General features: G+C 43.4%; 1 protein-coding gene across 1 annotated transcript in view; it reads right to left on the bottom strand.

The window, feature by feature from the left end:
• The window catches only part of TRPC4AP (transient receptor potential cation channel subfamily C member 4 associated protein), a 24,270-nt gene extending 5,587 nt beyond the window's left edge, over positions 1-18,683 (bottom strand). The window contains exons 1-12 of the mRNA XM_032971058.2: positions 17,969-18,683; positions 10,292-10,423; positions 9,781-9,897; positions 7,195-7,255; positions 5,883-5,938; positions 5,260-5,388; positions 4,158-4,359; positions 3,535-3,723; positions 1,994-2,112; positions 1,505-1,633; positions 1,249-1,307; positions 733-834 (exon numbers count right to left, since the gene is read on the bottom strand). Coding sequence (XP_032826949.1) covers positions 733-834; positions 1,249-1,307; positions 1,505-1,633; positions 1,994-2,112; positions 3,535-3,723; positions 4,158-4,359; positions 5,260-5,388; positions 5,883-5,938; positions 7,195-7,255; positions 9,781-9,897; positions 10,292-10,423; positions 17,969-18,133 — 1,460 coding nt within the window. The 5' untranslated portion in view covers positions 18,134-18,683. The remainder of the gene's footprint in view (positions 1-732; positions 835-1,248; positions 1,308-1,504; positions 1,634-1,993; positions 2,113-3,534; positions 3,724-4,157; positions 4,360-5,259; positions 5,389-5,882; positions 5,939-7,194; positions 7,256-9,780; positions 9,898-10,291; positions 10,424-17,968) is intronic.

Here is an 18,683-nt window from a genome sequence, read left to right as displayed (position 1 = left end):
CACGTCTTGTTGTGAAATACAGTACCCATATATGAAAAGGCATTCCTGTTTGTGATACTGCAGAAAGATCTCTCAAACCAAAGGCACTAATAAGCTACGTCCAAAACACCAATTTTTCTAAGCATACATTTTGCAGGTGGAAAGCCACAAAAATGAATTAACTGAATATGATTTTGTTCGTTTAAACAAAGTGCAATATTCAACTCAAATAACATGGTAAAAATGTTGCTATGTGCCATCTCAACAGAGTAATTTGCAAGCAATTCTTCAAATTTGGTAACTTTGGACCATGACGCCGGCACACAATGGCCTGCTCTTTTCGAATGACGTGCACTGTGTAGCAGGCGGCACAAAGTATTTCACGGTCAACACTCCCACAGCATTAACCAGGGTTACCCGCCAGACTCGAACCGAATCTCTGGAACAAGTGGCAACCGTGCTACCCCTGGGCCACATTACTGCTCAACGATACCGAGTTTTTTTTACGAGCTAATGCAGGGTTCGGAAAATGTTCGACTCCGGAGCCACGTTGCCGCTCCTTTCGGGACTGCTTCGTGACGTTATTTATTAAGGACCACCAGCCCCGTGTATTCACACGCATTGCGACTCTTGAAATATTGAGGGTTTTTTTAACAGAATTCTAAATAAATGTCTCTTCTTGCTATTTTGGTTGCCGACCCCTCAACTAGGGGGATGGCGGCACTTGCTGGGAACCTGACCGTGTGTCGTTACCTGTCTGTGTTGACCACCGCTTTGGTTTCTGAGACTTTGGCTTCGAGCGCAATGGCACCGAGCTCCTTCAGCTCCCGTCTATTCAGAAGTAAATACTTATTCCTGCAACAAAAAACACAAAAGATATGATCAGGCAATCATTCCCAATTTAATTTCGTAAGTTGAACTTGCGTAGCCAACCGTGCTAATCGGAGGTGCAGGGGAAGGACAACTAAACACAAAAAGCAGTTCCAAAGAAATTAGTTTTCCATCTACATTTAAAAGCACATAGCTCCAGTGGCTTCCTAATATCGGAAAATGTCATAATTTGTATACACATAGGTAGTTTAGCATGATAAACTAGTTTTAAGGTATTACATTGCTTGAGTCTGTTCCTACACACAACATTTCGGATTTCTCCAGGATAAATAAAGATTCCGATTCTTATTTCATGCAAGAATACGTTATTTCTCACAGATTAAAGTTGCCTAACGTGAACATGAAATAATTTTAGAGAAGTGCAATGCGTGTAGGTACTCGTGATGGTCGCTGAAGCTGTGCAGGAGCCTCAAGAATTGGATCTTCAGAGCCACGTCCTGCAGAGGACATTAAGAGGGTGATTGGTTGATACTGCCAATAATAATCCATGAAAAAAACATTAAGACTCAGCGAAAAACCCCAGGGTAAAACAAGTGTAATAATAAGAGGGCCTCAGTCTATCCAGAGGCAGGCAAACAGAACGATAATTATGGTTCACGTATTCACCGATTACTGCTCTCAGTGCTTCACTCACTGGGCTGCAGTCGCAGTTCTGGTTGGGGCTGTGCAGCCGGTGGTTGTGCGAGCGATTTTTCCAGATGAGCTTCTCGAAGAGATCATTCAGGCCAGGAATCAAGCGGAACTCTGCCAGCAGCTTGTGTACCTTCACAACAAAGACACAGCCTCACATTCTCCTAAAGCAGCCTTAACAGTGTTATCAAGTGACCCAGATTTCATTCAGAGATGAATTCTGTTTCCCTACTCTGAACACACAGATAACATTTTTAATCATTAAACTCTGAAACTGAATCAATCCTTAAGCTCGCATAATGATTATACAATGGTATTACTCTGCATTATTTCTCCCAGCTCTGTACGTGAAAAATAATGGGGCAGAGTTCTTAAATTCCCCCCCACCCCGTCTCTACCACGCAGCAGTAGGAATGAGTATACCACAGTCGGTGTGGCTATGCCCACCTCTTACAAGGGAGGGAGGGGGCCCCAAGGGGGCCGTGGGTAGTACCTGGTCGCGGTGCTTTCCCGTCAGCAGCACGCACAGCAGGTAGAGCACCTCCACCTTGTACACCTCGTGCATGGTGAGCGGGAGCTGGTCGATCATATGGTGGTCACTGTGCTCCATCTCTGACATCGCACAAGTTCACACGCACGCACTAAACTTAAAACTTTTTATTTCACCAGGTAAGGCCCACTGAGCTATATAGCGACCTGACCACAAATGACAGCCCAACAAAATAGCTTATGTGGAAATGTATAGCAGCCTAATACTCGAAACGCATATTTCTCAATGTAGAGGGAAAAACTGGAGGACTCAGATAAAAATCCACATGACCACAGGGAGAGAGATAAGCAAACTCCAATATAAAACAGGCATCAGGGTCGGGATCGAACCCACTACCCACTCTATGCCAAGTGAGGTAGTTAACGTCTCGCTGCTGCGGCGCACACGGTCAACACTCATCCTGTTGAACCTGCAGCGTTGTCACAATTAATGCACGTGCAGCCCTTATGTGAACCAACAACTGGATTAGGGGACTCCCCATGCCGCGCTGGTCAATATAATGTAATTTTTTAAAATATTTGACAATGTTTGACCGCACTAGTCAAAGCGGGTACTAACCAGACGTTTAGATGAGGGAGCATAGAAGTACAGTGCAATAAGAATAAAATAATAAATTGATAAAATACAATAACACAATAATGTGAGAATATTATTGTGTTATTGTATTTTATCAATTTATTATTTTATTCTCATTCTACGTGACTTTACCGAAAGAACCAAAGAAGATGAATCCTTGCAGTCACGAAAGCTTTAAATCGAAATTTACAGTACAATAATCGCTTTTAATGCACTGCCCACCGCACTGCTATCCCCGCACACCATAATGATCTGCCTCGCATGGTGGTCGCCCATCCAGTCGCTGTCCAGGCTCAAACCTGCTTAACTTCCGAGATATGACAGGATCTAAATGCATGATCATAGAATTTAAAGTCTATAATTCAAAATCTTGTTATAATCAAGTGCACTTATAACAATATTTAATGTAACATTTTTAATGTCTTTAATTTCAAATAAAACTTTAAAAATTGTGGGGGTCACTAATAATACAACATGGATGCCAGTATAACCATGTGTTACTAATTAGGGTCGTTGCCCGAAATGTCGCCATTTATATCTTTTTATTTCAAAAGCACCATGTTATTGACAAATGTGTTGAGTTTAAGTATGACGAGGTTACATTGAAACCACTCGTCTGGTACGTTCAGAATCAGAATCTTTATTTTATCTCAGAATATTTATTTATCCTGGAGGAATCCGAGGAGCTAGGAAGCTCTTTTTCACAGATGTCTAGTAAGGGGGCGGATCAGCCAAGTTACAATGAAAGCATTGATGAGAGTGTTACGATGTAATAACAATTTACACATCTAAAGCAGCTTTCACCTGGACATCACAAGGCACTGGCATATTGAAAAGTGTGAGAGCCAACCACCACACGGGGTGGTGCTTTCCCTTCGCTGGGTGTGAGAATGGAGAGGCGGGTTTACCCATGCTCGTATCCAAGTCGCTCTCGTCCACGATGTACGTGGTCATGTCCAGGGCGATGGAGTTGTCCATCAGGTTGAGCCAGTGCTCGAGCTCCTGCAGGAAGACGAAAGGGCTCTGCCTCTCGGTCGTCTTCTGCGTTGCGAGCTCGCACAGTCGCTTCACGATTCCCGGGATGTTCAGCAGCGTTGCTGGAAGATCAATCAAATAATGCTGTTATTATTAAGATGCTTGTTTTATCAAGGAAAGCCTGAGCATCAAGAGCATTTTTCAGGAGAGTCCCTGTCAAAGTTATTACAGCTGTGGGCAATGATTGCTTTGTATAATCTCAATTTGGTAATATGCGTGTTATTTTTGAGCAAAGGGATGTATTGACCAATACCGGTTACATTATACTGTTTTTGTCTGTAGAAGCCAGAGAACTCAGAAAAAAACATGCATCACAGGGGGACAACACACGAACTCCACACAGAAAGTCACTCGAATTGGAATTCAAAACACAGGGTCTTCTTGTTGTGTTACCACTACGCCCCTCTGCTGCCAAATAGTGCACAGTGGAATTCAAATGGGGGCAGCAAGTAGATATATATCCTGACCAGCTTTCCTATAAAATGACCGGACTCACCTTGGTTCACCTCGGCCGACGTGGGGTTGCAGTGCCTGCGCAGCTGCTCGTTCTGAGCCAGCAGCGTCTGGTTCTCGTCTCCCGCTGGCTCCAGCTCGGACACCATCACCGAGAGCACACGGCAGAAGTTGGCGAACTGGTGCTGGTCGAAGCGGGCGATGAGCTTCACCAGGTCCGGGATCTCCTCCAGCAGGATCATCTCCTAGACGCCACACCGGCCGGGCACAAGTGCCAAAGTTTACACGTCTGCCGTGTGTAGTGCGACAGTGACGCAACGTCCTGGTATCGGACCTATAAGTGCACCGATACCTGCAATGTCTTTTTCTGGTCTAACACTGGTGTCTCTCTGGTGTAGGGCAGTTTCAAAGACAATGCATTTGTTGGCATGTTTTGCCACAAGTACGTGTGGTAAATGCAAACTTGATGCCTTGCAAAAAGATATCTATTTGGTGTTTGAACATCTAAATACCTGGTATATTGCCAGAAAGGATAAAACCTATTCTTATTCTTCCCAGCACACGATTTTTTGTTTAGTTTGTTGTCCTTCCCCACACCTACGTACGGTGTAAAATAAGTTCTACATATATACATCAAGCTCGAATAAAAACGATACAAACCTGCACCAAAATTAACCTGTTTCCATATTAAGTATGACATATATAAAACCTGTCACAATTTTTGTCAATATTCACCAGAATAAGCAATTAAATTGGATTTTGCAAAGCAAGACTAAGGGATTCTAGATTTAAAGCTTTCGTGACTGCTAGGATCCATACTCTTTGGTTCTATTGGGTAAAGTCACGTAGATGAAAATAAAATAACAAAAAATCACGACGTTTCGGCCACAACACAAGCGGCCTTCATCAGGTGAAGGGACGAGACTGTCTGGGACGAGACTGTCTGGAGGACAGTCTCGTCCCAGTCAGTCTCAGCGCTGTCCTCCAGACAGTCTCGTCCCTTCACCTGATGAAGGCCGCTTGTGTTGTGGCCAAAACGTCGTGATTTTTTGTTATGTTATTTTCACCTACGTGACTTTACCCAATAGAACCAAAGAGTAAGACTAAGGGAACCAAATTGGGTTCCCAGCGAGGTGTTTTTTCACCTTTTTTGTGCCCAGCACGTCTTCCATGAGCGAGGCTGCCTGCAGGTAGCCTCTCTTCTCTGACATCAGCGTAAAGAGATACATGACGAACTCCAGCCGCTCGGAGAGGCGCTTGGCCACGCGTTCCGTCTGCAGGTCACGAGAGGGCACGGGAACACGAGGTCAGGAGCACACGAGAGGGCGGGCACAAACAAGGGCATGGGCACACGAGAGGGTATGAACACACGAAGGCATGGGCACATGAGGGCAGAAGCACACGAAAGGGCAAAGGCACACGGGGCAGGAACAAATTGGGAGGGTATGGGCACTTGCGTGAAAAATCCCTTGAGATGGAACATCTCAATTGCAAGGGTTTCCAGGGTGTCCGTTGACACGTGCATAGCAAACACGAATAACAAGGCCATGGATAGTAACGTGCGGGAGCCCTTTAATCCGGTAGAGGACTTAACACAGCCGTTGATGATCATGATAATGACAAATGCTCAAATTATATCTAAACACCTTTTCACACGTTTACATTTATTTTCATTTTTCATTCGTGTACTCCGGTGTCATGACTAATGATATTGAAATTATTCAGGGACTTTGAAGATTCCAAGTGTGCCTTGTCAAATCATACTTACACACATGCAGACATTGTGCAGCACCTCCAGCACCGCTTTGGTCAGGTGCATTTGTACTGCAACACAAAAACAAGTTCACCAGGTCACATATCCATGATGTCATATTAACACTTACGCATGTGACATGAGTGCTCATACAGGGAATAGTGTTTTAAACGTTAAATGGCAATGCCGCTAGAAGGAAGCAGCAAAATAGGCATATTCGGGGAGGTTTTATTTTAATATTTACATTTGTCCCTGCATTAGCAACTTTCTTTTTTATCATGACTAGAATATAAGGTTGTGGAACCTGAAAGGTAACATGGCCATTTAAATATTACACAACAGCAGCTATATTTCTGCCAGTGACCAAATAGCCCAGAATAAACTAACCAGTTTTTACTTTTACCAGGTAAGGCCCACGAGCTATGTAGTTTGTTTCAGAAGTGACCTGGCCAGAAATGATAGCTGAATGAAGTGGCTTATCATGTGGACATTTATAGCAGCTAAATACTCTAAATGAATATTTCTAAATATGGAGAGAATAACCAGAGGACCCGGAGAAAAATCCACGCAACCATTGGGAAAAACATGCAAACGCCAAAAATTTAGGCGTCAGGGTTGGAATTGAACCCACGGCCTCTCCTGTATACTCGGCGAGGGAGTTAACATCTCGCCACCGTGGCACCCCTGAATGTGCCCAAACTGGTCAGATCTCCCAAGAGAAGCAAGATTTGATCCTGGAGAGTGCTTGGATGGGTGACCGTCATGTATACAACAAGTGTTGTAGGCTGATAGCTGTATTTGGGCAGCAGAGGGCAGTGCGTGGGAAATCCATTGCTCCCACATCTATGCTCTACACCTTCACTAACCTGCACACATCGTTCTGATTTTCATGATATTAATTTTTAAAAATGCCATCTCCAAGGTTTTGGGATGAGAGATATACAAGATGAAAGATAACAGTTGTGCAACTCATTGTCAGTAGTCCGAGTATCAGATTCACACTCAATATTTATCACATACACACCCCTACTCCATTAGTCGCTTATGCTGTAACTTTCGGATAATGTATTTTCATGTCCTTTTAACGAAATTATTCATTAAGTCCTGACTGCAAATGAAAGTGTGTACAATGTGAGCTAATTCAGCAGTTAATTTATTTTTGTTACTCTGTGCACTGAAGTTGTAAGAATAAATAACGAGCAAATTGCCCCTCATTATAACATCACGGGAGAAAATCGAGAACAGCGCATGCATTACACCGTCATGTCATTGTTTGTTAACTGCAACATTTCCATCATTATCCACAACGGATTAATGCATGGCTTACTTCTAAGCTTGCTTTGGTCCTGTGGGAGTAACGTTGGTCTCATCAGGACATCCACGAGCAGCTGAGAAGTGAAATACAAGGGAGACAATAGTTTAACACGACGTGTATTTTAGACGTATGTAAAAAAATAATATTTTAACACATTTACTGAATACTAGGTACACAACGAAGTCGAAATTTACATTTCACAATCTGTACTCACACAATTGCAGTCATTAAAACTGTAGGTGGAGACCAGACTCAGCCCATCATCCCTCCAGGGATGATAAAATAGGTCTCGATGCGACAATTCCAGTGGTGACCCTATGGAGACTGACCTCTGCTTTCGGAATGCGGAATTTCCACAACTGAGGAGTGGCAAAAGGATGTGAAGCTCCCCATAAATGTTTGAGCTGAGACACTTAGATTTTGACTCTGTAGGTGTCATCAAAGCAAATACCTTTATTTGGCTTTAGTGGAATATTTATATATGCAGTGTAATCTGCACTACACACATGGGATTGTGTTTTGTTTGTAAGGTTGACTCACTAATAAAAGGCCTTGAACAACAATGAAGATACTATATTCTTGGTTCTTTCGGTAAAGTCACATAGAAAGGAAACAATAAAAAAATACCAATATAAAACAATAAAATTATCACGACGTTTTCCACTGCAACACAAGCAATCATCATCAGGTGTGAAAACCACAGCAAGAAAATTTGAAAAAAGTGGCGGGTTTTATTGACGTTAGCACCACGGAGAGCGATTTGGCAGTTATTCAGATGGACGAGTCCATCTATGTTCGGAAAAGAGGAGGGGGGAGGCGAAAATAATGGATGTGGTCTGAAAGCCACCGTAAGCATGAACAATCAATTAAAACCCGAAATGGTTTATCAAATCCTTCCAATGATTGCCAAGCCAGAATCCATCTTCTGGGTTGAAATTGTCTCTGTGTTTGTATATGTGGATAGCCTCATGAACGAATCTCTCATGGTAGCCAGATGGCTTGCAAAGAACCTCTGTCTTGCAAGCCATCTGGCTTAGCAATTATTGGAAGGATTTGATAAACCATTTCGGGTCTTAATTGATTGTTCACGCTTACGGTGGCTTTCAGACCGCATCTATTATTTTCGTCTCCCCCCCTCCCCTTTTTTCGAACATAGATGGACTCGTCCATCTGAATAACTTCCAAATCGCTCTCCGTGGTGCTAATGTCAATAAAACCCGCCACTTTTTTCAAATTTTCTTGCTGTGGTTTTCACACCTGATGATGATTGCTTGTGTTGCAGTCGAAACGTCGTGATAATTTTATTGTTTTATTATTTTATTGTTTCCCTTCTACGTGACTTTACCAAAAGAACCAAGAATATGAATCCCTGCAGTCACGAAAGCTTTAAATCAAAATGAAGATACTGTTGAATGACATAAAACTATAAACAACTTTTATTTTACCAGGTAAGGCCCACTGAGCTATAGAGCTCTTTTCAGAAGCGAGCTGGGCACAAATAATAGCTCAACAAAGTGGCTTATCACGTGGAAATTTATAGCAGCCAAATACTATAAACGCATGTTCCTAAATGTGGAAAGAAAAAACTGGAGGGCCTGGAGATAAATCCACATGACCACGGGGAGAACACACACACTCCAAATATACAGGCGTCAGGGTCGGGATCGAACCCACAATCTTTTGTTTACCAAGTGAGGTTGTTAACATCTCGCAAACCATAGCTTTACAAACTGATGAGATCAATGCACAGCAATGCTCCTCAGAAACGATTTACATTCAAAATTACGCTATTTATCACAGTGGCTGAGCACACCAGACTTGAGTGGCTGATGAGTCAACAGCAAATACAACAATAATGTACCACGTTCATAAATGCTTATTAATTAGTAATGAGTAATTAAGTACACTTGAAATTTGCGCTCTTCTTACAGTGCAGGGCTCTCACAAAAGTGCTGTTTCACAGACAGTTATAGACTGTCAGGAGGGGGCAATGCTGCTATGTGCAATCCCAACTTGGCAGGTAATTTTACTGCATTGGGATGTTGGCCAATACCAGTTACATTGTACTGTTTGTATAAGCTATGGGGAAAAAGCGGAGATCCTGGACAACAGGAGGAAGTACAAACTCTACTCAGAAAGGCACCTGTGTCAGGCATCGAACCCCAGGCACTTCTTGCTGTGAGACAAAAGTGTTAACCACTGCATCGCCTGCCTCCCATGAAGTTGGCCACCACACTTGCTGTACAATGTTCAGATGCGACCACAATGGGATGACTTAAAGGCAAACAGTGCACTGTTAAAAAATGGGGGGTAACAATTGAGACACTTAAAATGAAACAATGTCCTTCTCCCGCACCTCTGATTAGCATGATTAGTTTCATATGGTGAAAAAATGTGCATAAAGTTCACCGCTCAACCAGCACACTCACAAATTGCATGAGCAGAGAGCGCACCGAAGAGGACAACTGCTATAGAAATGGAGCGATGAGATCCGTTCATGTGCAGGAATGAGATGTATGCTGACATTGCAGGACCGCAACAGATGGTGACAGCATTAGTTTGACAATAGAGAGAACGGCTTAAAGTGGTGGCACATACCTCCACTCCTCCAAAGAGGTCAAACACGTCGGCATTAATGAACTTTGCTGGCTGGGGCACCTTCCCATAATCGGCACTGTAATCCATCCCTTCCACAGTCATCAATGAAATGAGATCCTGTGGACAACGGACAAGTTAGAAGAATGACAACATTTTATGCCCTGCATTTTAATTGGGTTTCATGGAAGACATTCAACAGCCTAAATTTAGAACAGCTACATGGGAGAAAACTTGAGAACCCGGAGGAAACCATGCAGAACAGGGGGAGAACATACACACTCCACACAGAAAAGCACCCAAGTGAAGAATTAAACTCAGAAAGTTATTGCTGTGAGGGACACGTTTTACTACTGAGATACCCTGCTGCCCATACTACTTGGTAGTACATGTAGCAGCAACCCAACGAAAACATTCAAGTAAAAAACACCTCAGTAGTCGTGTTCGGTCACAAGTCAGGCTATTACCTCGGAATTACAATCATTACGGCACGGATCATTTCTGAAAGGGGTACCTGGAGGGTAGAGATGCATTCTGTGTAATTGATGTTGTGTGGTTGACTGTTGTCGTAGAGACGGCGAATTGACTGGGGAATGTTATTCCACTTGGCTCGCTTGTCTCGTAACTTCAGTACTGGTTCTGGCATCTGTAATTACAGAAGAATGTATGAGAACAGGCAGTGCAATACTTGGTTAACAGTGACATGCGTCAACATACAATCAATCACAACCACCTGCTAATTTTGAGAAACTAATTATGCAACCCAGTTCAATACAGGTATGCATCGATTTATGAACGTTCGGTTTATGACATTTTTCGTTAACGCAATGACAAATTATGGACACTTTTCGATTAACAAAATCGAATTTCCGCGTCGACGATATTTCACAAGGCACACGCCATGAGACTATCAAACAAGAAACACCCGGGAGGCTGCATCATCCATCCACGATAGAGTCATGGTATCCCTGCAGTGCAACAGTAACGCCTCCACATCACCTTTCCAGTTCTTTCAACATGCAAAAAATATATTTTGGTTTTAAATGAATTATTGTTCAACCGTTTTAATATTTACATTCTTTGTTATCATTTTTATATTGTGAAAAGTGATGCAGGTGTATATTTTTAGGTTAAGAGTAGTTGGAATGACTGTCCTGAAACACATGCGTATTTTTTTATTCAATTAATGGGAAAAGCCACTCTGATTTACGAAATTTAGTTTCACGCGTGTTTTCTGAAGAACACATCCCCCTTTGGTAAATCGAGGTTATTGAGGTCACCATGGTCATAGAAGTTATTTTTATTTTTAAAAAGTCTTAAATATTGGAAATTGTTGTTCAAAACCATTCGGTTAAGCACTACCAACCTTGAGCAATTGGCCCACAGAGACACACAAGAGAGGTAAGAGACATGGAGATACAGAGGGAGAGACACAGAGATAGGTACATTGAAAGATAGATTTGGCAGCAACAATCAACAACCATGGATCGAACAAAAAGGATGCAAGGGGGTTAGGTTGGGGTCACTGATTGGTGCAGAACTATTTTAGAGCGGCAGCATTTCATCCTGCAGCAGCCTGTTTAACATGTAGTTTTTCAAGAATTGGATTACAGAAAGGAAGGTACATATATAAATGGAGAAAATAGTAACCACCAAAGTTTTGCTGGCAACATAATTATTACACCAAAATGGGAATAAACTATTTGAAATTCTATATTTTCTTAAAGGCTGCATGCAGTGGGTTAATTAGAGGCGAAACAAAAGTCAGGTACAAGTTTGATAAACATTAAAAGATAGCTGACATACGAACACAACTCGACAATAATTTAAATTATTTTTACCTAGGGCAGTGATTGAAGGTGGACCATAATACAAATGAAGAAATCAACGAGTTGAATGAGAAGCAGGTTGCACTTTGAAAAGAAAACGCCAATTAAAAATAAAAAGGAACAAATGTGGCTAAAGAATAACGTTTTTAATGAGTATATAATCTTCTATGACAAACACACTAAGAAGAAAATGCAACAAAAACGTAAAAGTGCACAAATAAACATTTGGAGCGGGGGATACATGGAATTCACTGGGACAGAGGAACAAATGGATTACAAAACACACAAGTTAGAAATCACTTGGCAAGAAGCATTTCATTAGACAGGCCATGTCGCTCGAAGAGATGATGGCTGGTGGCTGAGACTGACAATGGAGTGGCAGAAAAAGGAGGGATCGTGCCTGAGAAGACCTCTCTTCGTGTGGAAGTGTCCAATGGACTGTTGCATAACAAGACTGATGGCGATAAATTGTACAAGCCTTCATGCAGCAGTGAATTTATCATGCAGCAGTGAATTTATCATGCATTGAGATTATTTTTATATTATTTTTCTGCTATAAATTTCCACATAAGCCACTTTGATGAACTATCATTTGTGGCCAGGTCACTTCAGAAAAATAAGTTAATGCCTCGCCAGGCTTTACCTAGTAAGATAAAACATAGTTTAGTTCTATTTGTATATTTTTGATTTGCTTACTTTTCCTAAACTTTGCACTCCGATCGTGTTTTTGTATTGTTTGTTGTTGTAACGTTCTGCTCCACCCCAACTGGACATATGTGAAAAAGAGCTTTATAGCTCATCAGATTCCTCCAGAATAAATATTAAAATTCTGAAATGCTAATCAGTTTAGTCCAATGACTGCATCTGGTCCAGGAGCTTCCCTTTCTCATCCTGTCAATCAGTGCTTACCTCTTCAGGCGTGACATCTGGAATTTGACTGCATAAAATTCCTCCATGATGATTTTGTGGCTTCGTCTAGCCCTCTTACTATGAGCGATTTACCTTAAACTTCTTAACGCATTTATGTTCCAAATGCATATTATGACATCTTAAATTGTTTTGTCCTCTCATTTCCCTATTCTTCCCACAGCTCATCAAAACAAGACGCTGACCTTCCTCAAAAGATGCCGCGACCACAAGGTAATACCCATCGCTTTCACACTCACTTCTGCTGCTGTATCTTCTCCGAATTCTAAACAGATTCTGTTTGAGATTCCTCAAAGGCATAGGACACATCCAAGCAGACGTTGCGAGATCTGAAATAGCCACTATTCTTAAGAATGCTTAAGAATGCTAAGAAACCCATTAGCAACATCAGCAAAAATGAACGCTCTGAACTCGCGAATTAAAAAAAACAGAAATGATATAGTCATCCTCACAGCCGACAAAGGCAACACTACTGTAATTATGGATAAAGATTTATACAACAGCAAAATCCAGAACCTGCTCAACGATGGAAGTTACTCAAAAATTAAAAATGACCCTACTAATAGCCTAACGATAAAAACCAACAAGATCATCACAAATTTTGATTTAAAGCTTTCGTGACTGCAGTAATTCATGTTCTTAGTTCTTTCGGTAAAGTCACGTTGAAGGGAAACAACAAAATAATAAAATATATATAAAACAATAAAAATTCTCACGACGTTTCGACCATAACACAAACGGTCGTCTTCAGGTGTGTTGGTTTGCATAAATGTATTTTTAAACGGTGCATTTATTTATTTATAAAAACGTTAGCGCCACGCGCAGCGATTTGGCAGTTTATTTAGGACTAGTCCATCTATATTCTGAAAAGAGGAGGGGGGAGACGAATTTTTTTTATATATATAATGTATGCTGTCTGAAAGCCACTGTAAGCGTGAACAATCAATTAAGACCTGAAATGGTTTATCAAATCTTTCCAATGATTGCTAAGATAGAATCCATCTTCTCAGTTGAAATTGTCTCTGTGCTTGTATATGTGGATAGCCTCATGCACGAATCTCTCATGGTAGCCAGATGGCTTACAAAGCTATCACTCAAACCATGAGGAAGGACCCTCTTGAGGAGCCTTTCAAAACCATCACTTTACCCTACATTGCGGGGATCACAAAAAAGATCTCCAAAATCTTGAATAAACACAAAATCCAGGTCCGTTTCAACACATTACATAAAATCCGTGATCTGGTTCCGTCTGTAAAAGATGTGATTCCGGACATACAATACCCTGGTGTCTACAAACTAAGTTGCCTCTGTGGTAGTAGTTACATTGGAGAAACCAAACGCCATGTCTCGGACCGCATTCGTGAACACAAAGCAGACCTTAAACACGGTAGGACCAACACCTCGGCCGTGGCAGATCATTGTTATAATTCAGTAGGCTCACATGCCATTGACTTTTCCAAGACAGAGGTTCTTTGTAAGCCATCTGGCTACCATGAGAGATTCGTTCATGAGGCTATCCACATATGCAAGCACAGAGACAATTTCAACCGAGATGGATTATATCTTAGCAATCATTGGAAAGATTTGATAAACCATTTCAGGTCTTCATTGATTGTTCACGCTTACAGTGGCTTTCAGACAGCATACATTATAATAAAAAAAATCATCTCCCCCCCTCCTCTTTTCAGAATATAGATGGACTAGTCCTAAATAAACTGCCAAATCGCTGCACGTGGCGCTAACGTTTTTTATAAATAAATAAATGCACCGTTTAAAAATACATTTATGCAAACCAACACACCTGAAGACGACCGTTTGTGTTATGGTCGAAACGTCGTGAGAATTTTTATTGTTTTATATATATTTTATTATTTTGTTGTTTCCCTTCAACGTGACTTTACCGAAAGAACTAAGAATAAGATCATCACAAGTTCAACCTCCCTAATCGAACCAACCAAACGTCCCTCCCTCAAACCTTCTGCTGCAAGACCCCCTAGATTCTATGGTCTTCCCAAGATTCATAAAGAAGCCACCCCACTACGACCCATCGTATCCACGATCAACTCCCCTACCTACAGACTAGCCCGTTTTCTGTCAGATACCTTGCTGCCTTTCACTGGCAAGACTGCCTCAGCAGTACTTAACTCAGCCCAATTGGCCTCTATGGTCAAAGACGTTGTACTGTCCCCTGACGATATCCTTGTCAGCTTCGATGTGGTCTCTCTGTTCACCAAGGTCCCAGTACCTGATACCATTGAAATAATTGAAAATTGTGGTCCAACATGAACTAGACCCCGATTTACACCTGTGCTGGTTAGGCACTGCCTCACCAATACCAACTTTACTTGGAATGGCACCTTCTACAAACAAAATTAGGGTACCCCCATGGGTTCCCCTTTGTCACCAGTGATAGCCAATGTTTTCATGGAGAAATTTGAATCAGACGCCATCCAGACTTCCACCCTCAGACCTTCCCAGTGGAAGAGATATGTAGACGACACTTTCGTCATTTGGCCACATGGCCTGCCAGCTTTGAACCTTTTCCTAGACCACATCAATTCCAGACACCCCGCCATCAAATTCACCATGGAAGTGGAGAAAGATGGCAAGCTGCCATTCTTGGATGTCCTGTTTGAGAGGAGACCTGATGGCTCATTGGGACATTCTGTCTACAGGAAACCCACCCACACATATTCCTACTTGAAACCTGATTCCCACCACCACCCGACGCAAAATAATTATCTCATCAAAACGTTATACCACAGGGCTCATTGCATTTCGGACCAACACCACCTGACCAGTAAATTAAAACATGACCATCTGGCCCTCAAAAGGAACGGATACTCTGACCGTACCATCCCCCAAGCTGTTTCTCCCTCCATACAGAAACAACCACTTGATACTCCGATCAAAACCATCACACTACCATATATAGCAGGCGTTACTAAAAAGATCTCCAAAATTCTAAACAAACACAAGATCCTGGTCCGGTTCAATACAGTACACAAAATCCGTGACCTGATCCATTCCGTGAAGGATGTCATTCCTGACTTACAGTACCCCGGGGTTTACAAATTGATCTGCACCTGTGGTGACTGCTATATTGGGGAGACGAAACGACATGTCTCTGACCGAATTCGCGAGCACAAATCAGATTCGAAACACGACAGAACGAATTCTTCTGCTGTAGCTGATCACTGTTACAACGCTGTGGGTGATCACGGTATAGTTTTCTCCGATACCAAGGTACTCTGTAAACCTACAGGTTATCACCAGAGATTTGTCCACGAAGCCATTCAGATATACAAACACAGGCATAACTTCAACCGAGTGGATGGTTTCAAATTAAGCAACCATTGGAAAGACGTTTTTAATCATACCAAACGTCAGCTAATTTTCTAACAGCAATTTCAAGTAGTGGTATACCAATCATATTCCTTCCGAACTTTCTATTAAACCCTTTTTTGCTACTCCCCCCGTTACAGCACATTCTTGCCGATTTTAAATGTTTTCGCTTCTATTACACACACACAGTGACCCATCCCCCGCACCCTCTACACAACAAAAGCATGCTAATCCCCCAGTTACATGCTAGTTTTCTGACTTTAACACCCTGCTGTTTCAACAACTTAACACAGCTATTTCAATGCTAAATTTCAAGTAGTGGTATACCAATCATATTCCTTCCGAACTTTCTATTAAACCCCTATTTTGCTACTCCCCCCTTACAGCACATTCTTGCCGATTTTAAATGTTTCTATTTTCCGTTTCTATTGCACACACACAGTGACCCATCACCCTCTACACAACAAAAAGACGGATTAACTCAGCCCCGCACCCCACCAAGGTCCCCTACATGGCTCCCCCCCCCCTTTAACCTGCATTTAAGCTTTTCTATTTCCCCTGTTTTCTACTCCCCCCCCGTTACAGCACATTCTTGCCGATTAATTTCTTCGTTTCTATTGCACACACACAGTGACCCATCCCCCGCACCCTCGACACAACAAAAGCATGCTAATCCCCCAGTTACATGCTAGTTTTCTGACTTTAATACCCTGCTGCTTCAATGCTAAATTCTCCTGTTTGATATGTAAACTCCTTTGTCAAGGCGCTCTGCTCCTCCCACCGAGCTTAAAAGACGATGCGAATCTTAGCAGCGTTTATTGAAGTGCTGTCGTTCCGACAGTTCTGTTCCTTCACCTGAAGAAGGCCACTTGTGTTGTGGCCGAAACGTCGTGATTTTGTTGTTTTATTTTTTACCTACGTGACTTTACCGAATAGAACCAAAGAGTATGGATCCTTGCAGTCACGGAAGCTTCAAATCTGGAATGGGTTTACAGTGTATTCTATGCTTTGATATTTTTATCACTTATCACATCTCATTTTCTTCAACGCGTTATTTTTTTATTTTAGCAGGTAAAGCCCGCGTATCTATATAGCTCTTTTTCAGAAGCGACATGGCCACAAATAATAGCTCAACGAAGTGGCTTATCACATATAAATGTATAGCAGACAAATACTCTAAATGCGTGTTGATTCTAAATGTGGAGGGAAAAACCGGAAGACCCAGAGAAAAATCCACGCGACCACGGGGAGAACATGCAAAATCTAAATATACAGCAGGCGTCAAAATCTAACCGACACGCTAGGCGAGGTAGTTAAAATCTCGCCACCGTGTTTTCAGATGATTTGTCCTATTTTACCATGCACTGAACTTTCAGCGTTCTGCCTCTTACAATGTTTGCTATCTCTTTATAATGGTGACAATTTGCTCATCTTAGGAGATATAAGCGTATTGCCTCGACCCAGTCTGATTTCTCCCTACCTTGTCTAGATTTTACACGTACAGTCCCGGGCACTGTCATCTGTGTTTTGGGTGGCAGGAACTAACATGAACTCAGACCAGGTACTGCATTTTGTTTTCATGGATGTGTTAACCCAAAAACATGTCCGGGATCGGTTTGTAGAAAAATGTGGAACCCTTAACCCTGCTACGTCGTTAACTTGACGTCCGCCGTCAACTGCCTTATATCGCCGAGTAACTAGCTTCGCCCTTCTCTCTGGCCACGGAGAAGCCTTATCGCAGCAGCCTGCGCTCGCTTGCCCCGTTTCGACTGTGACGAGAGGAACAACAACAGCAGCCTCCGTGCCTTTTAATTCCGTTTCTCTATCCTCCGTTGGGCCTCCGGCATTGCGGCCACACCGGCCATCTTACCAAGGTAGAGGGGGCCACTTTTATTTGCGATGTTGAGCGACGCAAAATCGCAGCGATGGAGTCGCACTCCGCTTACTCCCCAACACGAGCGGCAGCTACCCCCCTAGCAACATGGCCACCGGGGTAGCGCGCCGCCAAGACGTCACCCGCGTTGGCAAGGGGCCTCTTCCCCGTCAACCACCCCCTCCCCAACTCCCCACCATTCTTTCCCCGGCGCTACCTGCACCACGCTGGCGAGGCGCTGCTGCCCGAGCCGCTGTCGCGCCAGGCTGTGCACCACGCTGCTGCCGCTGCCCGCGCCGACGCCGCCCGTCCTCGCCACGCGCGAGGAGCAGCCGGGCCGCGGGGACCCGGGCCGCGCCGCGCTCCGCGCCTCCTCCGCCATTGTCGAGTGTCTGCGGGGCGGCTCCGCGTCTCGCCTGCCCGCCACCCCCACGCGCCGCAGGGCTGTGTGGAGGAACGAGACGACGGCCGTGGGTAGAATCCTTGCTAACGCGCTCGCGATGTGCGCGGCGGGGTGTGTGTGAGACGGCGGCGGCGTCAGGGCGAGCCGAGTATCCTCGGGAGCGAAACTCTCTCGGAGCCCTCTGCCCGTCCCCTACAGCTGAGCGCGGGAAGTGACGTTGGTCGACGTAACGCTGCGACGAGCTGTGTCGACAAAAATAAAACACGGGCTTACGGCGTGACGTCGTCACGAGGGAGCCGGGCGGTGACGTCATAAAAACCCCTCCTGCGTCGAGCGTAACCAAGAACGGGGCGACGTCGCGGGGTGACGTCACGGTGGAGTCGGCTGTATGAGGCACGAGCAGGGGAGACATGACGTCAGAACGTTAAAGTTAGCAGAGGTGACAGAACTTGAGAATATGAAAAGTGGAGGGTCTGGCTCTGGTTGAGAGCTGGGGGTTGTTTAAGCCCAATTCTGAGTGACGAAAAGG

This window comes from Petromyzon marinus, chromosome 45, assembly GCF_048934315.1.
Source record: "Petromyzon marinus isolate PM22_M1 ecotype Great Lakes invasive population chromosome 45, UKy_Petmar_22M1.pri1.0, whole genome shotgun sequence".
NCBI classification, from domain to species: Eukaryota; Metazoa; Chordata; class Hyperoartia; order Petromyzontiformes; family Petromyzontidae; genus Petromyzon; species Petromyzon marinus.
Note: the sequence above shows the minus strand (reverse complement) of the source record. Positions and strands in the feature narration are given on the sequence as shown.